Source organism: Apis florea, unplaced genomic scaffold (assembly GCF_048593485.1).
Source record: "Apis florea isolate Af1SG1 unplaced genomic scaffold, ASM4859348v1 contig_3756_pilon, whole genome shotgun sequence".
NCBI classification, from domain to species: Eukaryota; Metazoa; Arthropoda; class Insecta; order Hymenoptera; family Apidae; genus Apis; species Apis florea.
The window spans coordinates 781,346-792,489 of record NW_028256838.1 but is presented as its reverse complement, the minus strand read 5'-3'; the positions used below and the strand labels follow the sequence as shown (position 1 = coordinate 792,489).

Genomic DNA, 11,144 nt, shown 5'->3' with positions numbered 1-11,144 from the left:
AATTGTGAAATATTAATGCGACTTCCTACAGCGTTGTACGTTGATCCTCCGCTCTTCTCCTCTCCTTTTTACCCACTCTTCTTCTGTTTCTTTTTATACCCTTCTGTTTCCCTTCTTTCATCCGTGCTTTAAACATTTTCCACCGCGCACAGCTATCTTTTCTCCCTTATCGTATAACACGCCGACACACGGAACAACACGAATATCCACGCGCGAGCGATATACATCTTCAAGAAGCTCCGCCCGAAGAAATGAATTCGTAAATCGATCTGGATTAGGGAAAGGGGGAAATGGATGTTCTTGATGTTTTGGGAATGTAATTGAAGTAAGAACATCTTCTTCAACAACTCGTTGATTATTTAAATTTTAATAAAGGATTCGTACGTGTGATTCGATCCATAAATTTTTTTGCGAATGCTTGTGAAGCAGAGCTAGAGAAATGTTATTTCAAGTGAAATCGTTATCGTTTATTTCGTAATTGTTCTATTAATTTGAAATAATACTTTAAAATAACGTTATTTATATTGTTATTATATCATGGAATTTTTACGATATATTTGTTTTGCCAAATAAAAGAATTATGAAATAATACGTTGTTAGGTATCAAGAATTATATTATACTATCGAACGAATCGATATTTTTAACTATATTTTCGAGTAACGAATTATGACTTTTGTGTATTTATTTATTGGCTAAAAAAATTTTTTCTCCAAATTATAAATTTCAATACAATCTTTATAATCTTCGATATATTTTCATAATTTAGTGGAATATAAATAATATCGTATAAGCACGGATATATCTCCTCTTTATCGTCTGTAAATATACGATCATCGTCATTAATATCGATTATACTCGATGCCCGGCTCACGTTTCACGAACCGAGTTATTCAGGATTTCGTGGAAACGAAGTATATAGCAATTAATGTATCACATAGTTACGTTTCAAAAGCACCCTACTTGATGTTTCGTCTTTTTCGAATGGCTGCTTCAGGAAGGTGAGAGGGGATACTTAGAGGGGCTGGCTTCAAGGTATGCAGACCTCTTCAGAACGCATTACGGAGACGTCCTGGAACCGCTTGAGGAGCTACGCCGCCGTGAAACAAATGCTTCTCCCAGAATGCCCAACACTCAACTCACTACCAGTCATTCACAGCCCATTTACGTGCCCGGGAAATACTCGGTGAGTAAATCCGTCTTTTTCTTTCTCTTTCTCCCGATTTTCCCTTTGTCCTTTCTATTTATCTATCCTGTCTCTCTTTCTTTCTCTCTCTTTCTCTCTTTTTTTCTTGTTTCTTAACTTTGTGGAGAAGCTCCTGATACGATAAAGAGCATGAGTGAACCAATATGAAGTATTGTCAAACATCTTACACACCTGATCAATCTGATCTCATTTTAAAACATGTGAAATTTATATAGCTAGTTTTGAGCTAGTTTTTTTTTTTTTAAATAGAAAAGTAAAGATAGTTTTTTTGATTGAATCTAAAATAGGCGAAGATTGAAATCTTCCTTTTACGATTTAAAAAATTTATTGTGTGTGATTTTTTTTTTCTCGAAATTTTTATTCAATTTTTATTAGGATTTAAATATCAAGATTTTTCTTTCAATTGAAGAAAGAGTTTACTTTGTAATACTGTGACTTATAATTAGAATCAGATTAATTATGCAGTTTGGAGAATTACCTCTAACGATCTTGACATATATTTGTTTAAAAGTCATTCTTATTAACCTTCATTGTTTGTTAGGAAGTCATTAGCAGAAAAGATTTAAATAAAGGCAGTTATTTTTAGTAGCGAGATAGAGAATAATTAGGTACAATACATATTTATTCTCAATTGTCATTTTAAAATGCTGATTAACATTTTTCATTTGTGTTTTTTATATTAAAAATTTCTACGTTTAATTATAGCTTGATTAATTATTTTGTTGAATTTAATTATGTATATTGAATTTCTAATATTTGAATTTGGTACTGGCATAAGTAAAAATATATTATGTTATTTTTTTATAATGTATATTATTCTCATTAAAATATAGTATACTCTTTTAGAAGTTTGAATTGCTGTTATTAAAATAATTAGATGTTTGAATATTTACATTCTAAGTTGTTCATTCTTTTAGATTCATTTTTTCAAGATAAAATATATTAATAACCGAAATATTATTATTTTCACTACTGTAAATCTAATATTCCATTAATATTTGATTAATAAAAATATATGCATGACACTCAAAGTCAAGATTATTGTAACTGATTTCACTCAATTGGATAATTAAATATAAAAATATTTTGTATTTAACTAGAAAAACTATCTATTCATCATTATATTTATTAATATTTATAAATAATTAGATATATTAAATTTGATATTATCTAGTAGTATGACTATGAGAATTTTATATTATGAAAATCAAAATTCATCATTGTAAATTATTGTTAAATATATTGGTTAAATTTTATGGGATGGAGATCAATTTCGAGTACTTGAGTTTTATTTTTCGTTTGGGGAGATTTAGAATGTAAGTAGTTCACAAGAACTAAACACTTTCCATCGTGGAATTGAAAGTCCTCTGAGGGCAACTTGCCGAACTGGTTTAAAGGGGATTAACCGTGTAGATCCATTGATCCTGTTTCAAATCAGTTATTGTTCGGAGCTCTGGCTTTCCATCAGGTGGAATCGAATTCTCTATCGATTAAGTTTAATTCTTTTGAAGATCTATGATTTTTCAGAAAGTAATTAAGCAATTTTATGACAAAACCGCATAAAATATCGTACAATTTATCAAGCTCGCCCATTTCGCTATTCCCTGTTTGTCTTTCATTTGTACAATTTTAATAAAAAATTGTATAATCATCGTATAATTAATTATTATTGCATAGAGATATGAGAGAATATAAAGATAATATTTTTGCACAGAGAAAGAGAAAAAAAATGTGTGTAAATAAAAAATTTTTAATTAGAAAGATGAAAAATATCTTTAATATAATATTGTTTTTGTACTTTAATCACAAATTGAACACGATTCTGAAAAATTTTCAGAAAGATAAAAATTTATTCCGTTCTACATTTTAATTTCGAAACAGGTCGCGTTAAATAAATTTTACTTATTTTTAAACAAAAGTGAAGAAAATTAGAAAAAAATTTAACTTTCCTTAATTTTCTGTACAATTATCTTGTTCTCTTTGCAATAAATTTTAATTTCACGCAAGCAAGATTTCTTTCAATGGGGTAAAAGGTAAAAGAGATAAAAACCAGAAGAATGTTCTCTATTTTTGTTCAGCCCTCGAGCTGTCTCAGCGATAAGGAAGAGGACGAAATCTATGGCTTTGGATACGGTGTATTCAGCAGGCAAATGCTTCAACAACGACAACAGAAACTTGCTCTTGCCGCGCAAAATACCACTGCAGTGACACCTGGTGGACACCAACAACCTTATCAAAGGTAGGAACATTTAGAATTATCTTATTTTATGTTATTATGTTAAATCAATTAATCTATAATACAAGCATTGATACAATAAATAATTTGCACAATTTTATATAATATCCATTTCAATATGTTTATATCATTATTCTCAAGATCATTAATTTCAATTCATACTTTGGATCATTATCTTATTGGAAAAGTAAACAATTATTCTATAATTATTTCCAATATAATTGATAATCGTCAAAAATGACAAGTTTCCAATATCATGTGCTACAGGTAGTTTCCACCTCTACGAATAATTTATCGAGAATTTATGAAACAGAAATTCATTTCGAAAATAATATTATAATTGAATAATAAGAAAAATTTACACATTTAAAAATAAAATTTTACAATTTTAACACAATCTTAAATAAAAGTTTGAATATATCTGTTTATACATCATTTATTATTAAAATTATTGTTAAAATTATTGTTAAAATTTATTATTATAAAAAAATATCAAATTCTATACATTTGTTTTAAAATTTTATTGCTAAAAGAAATCGATTTAGGAAACTTAAACTTAATCTAAACTCATCTAACCTAACTTCTTTGATGAATCCTGATCATTAATCGAAGGATTTAAATTTTATATTTCGATGGACGAAATTAACACATTCATAATAAAATAATAAAAAATATCAGCAAATAATCATCAAAATTAGAAAATGAAAAATCATTAAACTAAACGTTTACGATATAAATTGGCTTTCGTAAAGTACAACTAACAAAAGTCACTAGCTTTCATCATTTTCCAAGGGACGGATAACACAGCAAGATTAACTTACTTTCCCAATTGTATACGGGTAAATTTTAAGTAAAATCGAAAATTGGGTATATTTGGGAGCGGTGTTTACACAGTAGAGCACATTTCAATTACCAGAATGATCATCCAACCAACTAGTCACGAGTAATGCTTAACTGGTATGGCCTCTTTATTATACATAATTGCCCATTGTTAAGTGGTTTACCTGATCCGAAATAACATCTGCGCGCACCTTTACGCCGGCTGCTTGATATTTAATTGCTAATTAACCAACAGACTGCCGCGCATACTCCCCATTTTCCGTAGTTCCGGAATCCGTGAATAGAGAAAGAGACAAAGGAGGTCGTTATTAAATTCCATTATCTTGCCGCCGGCATTATCTGTTTTCGTGCACGCGCGAATAACCACGATCCTGGGCCTCTGATGCTGTATTATTCTCTTCTTGCCGCCACGATAACCGTGTTTTTGTGACTCTCTCAGCTACACTTACCTCAGGCAGTTCTCCGACTTTGCTAAACCGCGATAAGCTTGAACGATTTGCTCGTTGAAGATGCGAGACTTTATTTATAGTTCGTAAACACGTCGACGTTCATTGGAGAATTATGATTTATTGCGGAATAATTGTTTCTTTGTTATTATTATTGTTTGGATCAAGTATAAATTGATTGTTTATTCCACTTCCAAATTGATTCCGCTTCAATTTTTGTTTCAATTCTGGAATTATCGATTATAATTTGTATGTAGTAAGATTCATTTAGACCTGCAACATAACCTAAAAATTACGATTTTGAAGAAAACGAGTATGAGTGTTTTGTATAAAGATCAAAATGTTAAATTGAAGATGCACAATTTGAAAACAATAGATAGAAACAAGATACAAATAATAATAATTTTTGTATCAATTATTCAAAAATTGAAAATTGTAATTGCAAATTTTTAATCGTATCATTACAGAAAATATATATAATATAAGTGTCGTTTATATTTGGACATTTCATCAATTTATAATGTTATCGTATAATAATCTTGATAGAATTATTTTAAACAGTAAACTCTCTACAGTCCCTGGACAAAAATTAGGATTATTTATAATTTTCAACATTATTTGTATTTTTCGCAAAATTTAATAATTAATAATACGGGCGTTATTTAATAATAATTTTTATTAATTGCTATTTCTATTAATTATTGAACATATATATGCATTAATTTGATAGTGATTTGATAAATTAATACTTTCCTTGTGATGAATTATATTTGTAATAGTAGTTTCTAGAAATTACTTTATTGAAACTAATTCTTAGGTCAAGAGATAATTTTATAAATAAATGATAAAATGCGAAAAGATAATTGTTGATATCATTACTTGTTATATTCTTTATGATAATTGTTGCTCCAATTTAATATTGATAATAGTATATGAAACAATTGAAACATAGTTTATTGATTATCAAATTTATATCAATTATTCTTAATTGTATTATTTTTATTTTATAATAAGGTTAGTTAGATATTTGAATTATCACGATGAATAAAGTAGAGACAAGAAAAAGATTAATAAATAATAGAATATATTTAAAATATATTAATATAATAGTTAAAATAAGTAAGTAGTAAAAGTCTATTTTAAATTTTCAATATTTTATTTTCAATATAAATTTATTTGTTATAGTATATTTTATGTATAGTTTTAATATTTGTTCTGTTAACAAATTGCAAAATTAAATAATTTCATATATATTTATATTAATATGCATTTTTTTCTTCAAAAATAATATTTATTTATAAATTCTTTAATAAGAAATATTTTAATTAACCTTATTAGAAATTAATTAGAAATTAAATAATTTTATGCTTAAATATGTTTATAATCTCTGCAAATAATATATTTTTATTTTATTATATATCATATTATCTTTTTTTATCCATTATTAATACATACAAAATTTATCAAAAAAATTTTTTAACTATTAATCTAAACTTTTATTATAATATACTAATTTTACTATATAAGTTAATTTAAAATTAACTTTTATTTTTAATTTAAAAGTAATTTCAATTTATGTTGTGGAAAAATTTTCATAACGTTTAAACATATTTTTAATTCAAAGAGTTAATGAAATATAAACCTACGAATGTTATTTGGTACAATAATTATTATATAAGTGGGTATCGGAGTTTATCCAATTCCTGTGTGCAAGCAACACGTGAAATTAATTATTCGTGGTTTACGATCGACTGACGAGCATTTGACTGAATTAATTATACGCCTCTGTACCTTAGTTTCATGTTGCATAATGCGTAATTATTATATGATAACTAAGTATACATCGATGACTTTATTGATCGTGAAATTTACTAAGATTTTATAAGAATTTAGAAAAATTACAAAAAAAAAATAGATAAAATAGATACAATAGATTTTCGATAATATATCATGTTCGTATAAATATTTTATATTTTTATTTTTCAATCAATTTTGAAATTTTTCACTATCTTACAAAATTAATATTTTAAATTTAAGATTATAGAGATTTTATCAAGAATTTAATTTTTTTTTTTTTATAGAAAATGATTATAACATGGTTTTATATTTTAAATTTAATTACTTTTGAAATATTAAAATTATTTCTCTTTCCTTACACTAAAAAATTGATTCTCTTAATTCTTTTCAAAGAAATTCAATTTTTAAATAATTATTGTATTTCAAAGAATGATCGAATACATTCCTGTAATATCGACTTTCATATTTTTTATCACTAATTTATCACTGTATTAATTTTATCTAATCCATTGTGTACAATTTCTTTTTGCAATAAGCAATCGTAAATTAAAATCGTAAAAATATTCAGACGGTTCAGAAAATTACATAAATTTATACCATTATTCGTAAATACTTTTACTCAAGCTATAAAATAAATTGAATATTTTTACCATATTAACTCTCTCCATTATTCAATTTGTCGCTTATCATGCGAAAATCTGTGCACAGTCAAATAAATCAAACTTATTGTCCCCATTAAATACAACCAGTATTTTAATAATGTAATATTAAAAATCAAAGGAATTCGATAATATTATAATACACGAGTATACGTATACATAGAGCAATAATTTCCGCCGCATCATGACATGTCCCAATATTAATGCAGATCAATTTTACACATGTAAACTGCATTACACGTAAAAGGTATCTAAAAACTATCGTTCTTGATAGGATTTCCTGGCCACAAATGAGATATCGTCAGATATTCTATGGACGACCATCTGCTGTCGACGAAGTAATGATGGAAGCTGCGATTTATGCGTACATTCATCCGATATTACAAATGTATCGCGCGTGATTATACTCGAATCACGTTAATGCAGCATATTGAATACGTGCCGTTTCTATGTCCCTACCCGAGTGACCTTTACGCAATTCGCCATGCTACATGTTGTTTCGCTCTGGAAAAATGTATTGTGCGCCGGATAAAATTCCCGCGATATTTCGATTAATGCTCGTTTTCGACAATAATTGATGGGCTGTGAATCGTAATGGTGTAAGCTCGATTGACGGAAAATGAAACGATTCAATATAATATCGTCGTTACTTTGAGCTATTTCAATACAAATATTATTCGAAACTAATGCAATACAATATACAGTGAAAAAAGTTTTTTTCTTTTATTTTTAATGTAACATATTGTATAATCTAAAATAAATTTGCAACTATGAGAGAATTTTTGAAATTGGAATGGGACACAGGTTTTTCTTGAATTATTTTATATTTTGAAAAATAAAACAGCGTTTATATTTTTAAACTTTTGGAATATAATTTTTACGAATATATTTAATATATATTGTATAGCAAAATGTCCATTATCTGAATTATCATAGAAACCATTTGCAACTATGAGAGAATTTTTGGAATTGGAATGGAGCACAAGTTTTTTTTTAAATTTTTGGAAGATTTGGAAGATGTATTTGAAAAATTTGTATCTCGCAAATAATTTTCAATTTCACTCTTATATAGTTTGGCCTATTCTATAATTTTCTCTGCTTTTTAGTTTTCGATTTCTGTAACAATTAATATCACATAATTATATCGTCATATTATGTAAACATCACGCTTCATCACGTGATAAGCAAAAGTGGATTCTGTTTAAATTATTGTGAATAGATAGACAATTTTAATTCAACTATTTTTATATTTATATACATGCATTTTTTTTTTTTTTATTAAAATAGAATATACTGTGATTAAAACTCGAGACACTTTTTTATTTTATTAATTTTATGACGAATAAAATATTGACAACGAAATGAAAATTAATTAGTTTCGATTTATCTATATCTATCATTTCTTCCTTTTTCTCTTTGTGAATCATAGGCGGTGTGTAAAACTTGAAAATTCATAATTTTTCTGGATCAGACAGTAAATTTCTCTTCTTATTAAAACTTTCACAAGGACACGTATAAAGATGAGGGAAAAGATTATATAAGTATGGAGCAATTAGAAAAAAGGAAGAATATTTCTTGGACTTTTTAGCACTGTTCGAAGTTTAAAGAACTTCTTATGATTTCCAGAATTTTAATTTAAGACATTAGACTTCTTGGATTGAGAATTTTTCATTTTAACTTTATAATGGAAAGTATTTGGAATTTCTTTGGTCTTTATAAATCATTTGGAATAATGTATTCTATAATTAAAATATAATAAATTATATTCTTAACGTGCGAACGATTTTTATATTTGATTTCCAATTAATAAAATTAAATTTTATCTTTTTACTCAAATAATTATATAAAAATGAATTATATTTTTCTTTTCTAATCGTTTTCTTTTTTTGAATTTAGATTGACTTCTTTATTCCCCATCCTGATTTTTTTTTATTCTAGATTTTGAAAAAATTTTGAAAAAGTTCTGATCGAAATCTCCAATTTATTCCGCAAATTAAGAGAAATGTTTATGCGTGAAACGTGAAAAAATGAATTTTGAACTTCTTCCAATAATAATAAATATTCAATTAAAAAAAAAAATGGATTTTTCTGCAGAAAGAAAATGATAAATATTGAAAGTTATTAACAATTTGAATAATTAGAAACTGTAAATTTTGCATTGTCATTTAGGAAACGTTCTTTCTTTCTCTGAAATTAAGTACCGTTACTTGGTTCGTTTCAATCTTGATAGAAATTTGCATGCGATATGTCGATTAATTTACCTAGGAGGAGGAGGAGGAGGACCACCCTATTTCGTACGAGGAACAAAACTATATCGAATGTATTAACTGATAGAGTTTACTAAGTGTGGTTAATACAATACAAGACCTGAGTATCTAACACGAGAAGTTTAGTCTGTACCACTAGTTTGAAGTTGATTGCTAACTCAGAAAGTTTTGTTGTGTTACCTGCTAGTTTAAAGTCTATTGCTAACTTATCAAGTTTTGTTATATTATTAGTTCGTAGAGGATTTACTGGCTTGCTAAAAAAAAATTTTAAATTTAATGCTTTCGTGACTCCAGCTATATCTACAGTATGTGTTATCAAGAACACATTGGACATTTGAAGTAAAAAGGAAGAATTGAAATCGAAAATAATTGTGTTAAAATAATCATTTAAAATAACATCTTACGTGTTTAATTATTTTTAAAATTATTTCGTTATTATTTAATCATAAAAAATATATAATAGAGAAGGAAACGAAAGTCTTCTTATTCTATAGTTTGTGATTAAAACGACAGATGGCGAAATTATCGCATGCATATTTTAATCTATAACAAATTTTCTCTTATATGGATTATTAAATAAATGTTTACACGAAAATGTTACTCATCTTATTTGTTCTTTCAATATCTCTTTACAAAATATTTGATGATAAATAATCAAAATGCAGATAAAAGAGTAATAAATAAATTTATAAAAATATTAACGCTTCGTTTACTTTACATTAACTCAATTATTTATAGTGGACATTCGAATTTCGTAAAGAAAAATTATTCGAAATTTATTATTATTTCATTATATTGTGTATAACGAAGAAAATATTTATTTCACATAATTATTTCAATAAATTCAATATTGGATAATATACATGTAAATTACATATAATGGACATGAAATATTATTTTACACATTCGTAAAATTAAACAAATGTTTCAAACAAGTATTTTAATTGAAACATGGAAACGTTGTTATTTCAAGTTATTAAACATGCCTGACATCGTTAAACAATCTTGAACATATTATATTTATGATGTAATATTTAAAATATTTAGGAATATTTGCACACATTTTTTTCTTTAAAATAAAAACATCTTTTCTTGAGAATAATATGGTCAACTGTATCGTAAAATATCGACATTTTTCAATATATTTTTATAAATCGTGTATATACATTTTTCCGTAGAACGTATGATAAATTCCATGGTAGATTTTTAAATATATTCAAAAATTCGAGAACGTCTCGTTAAACCGCTTCACTGCATTAAATTCACAGCCAGCTAAGGTAGACAATTCGGTGACGGATGCGTGAACTGAGGTGGAAATTGTCGATATTCGAATATATTCGTTTTCTGTCTCTACAGTTATCTTACCATCTCTTAAAAGTATCCAAGGTTTCTACTTATTTTTAACTCGATGCGATTTAAACACAAACTGACACATAACGATAATATACTTGTTATAGCTATACTACATTAAAATATAGTAAAACTTTCATTATTCGAATTAAATAAAGAGAAAATATATTTGAATAAAAGGTAATGGAGTATAGATTTTTCTTAAACGAGTTATCTATATTTTGAGGAAAATAATACGAGTTATTGCTCGTATTATGTATGTTATCATATATTTTATTTTTTATTTATGATAAAATTAGGACGCCCTAGTTTATTTCAATAATATTACATTTTTTTGTCAATTC

General features: G+C 26.4%; 1 protein-coding gene across 1 annotated transcript in view; it reads left to right on the top strand.

Moving 5' to 3' along the window:
- The first annotated feature begins 1,000 nt into the window (after positions 1–1,000).
- The window catches only part of LOC100871988 (uncharacterized), an 87,872-nt gene continuing 77,728 nt past the window's right edge, over positions 1,001–11,144 (top strand). Inside the window, exons 1-2 of the mRNA XM_086914908.1 lie at positions 1,001–1,184; positions 3,284–3,444. Coding sequence (XP_086771034.1) covers positions 1,122–1,184; positions 3,284–3,444 — 224 coding nt within the window. The 5' untranslated portion in view covers positions 1,001–1,121. The remainder of the gene's footprint in view (positions 1,185–3,283; positions 3,445–11,144) is intronic.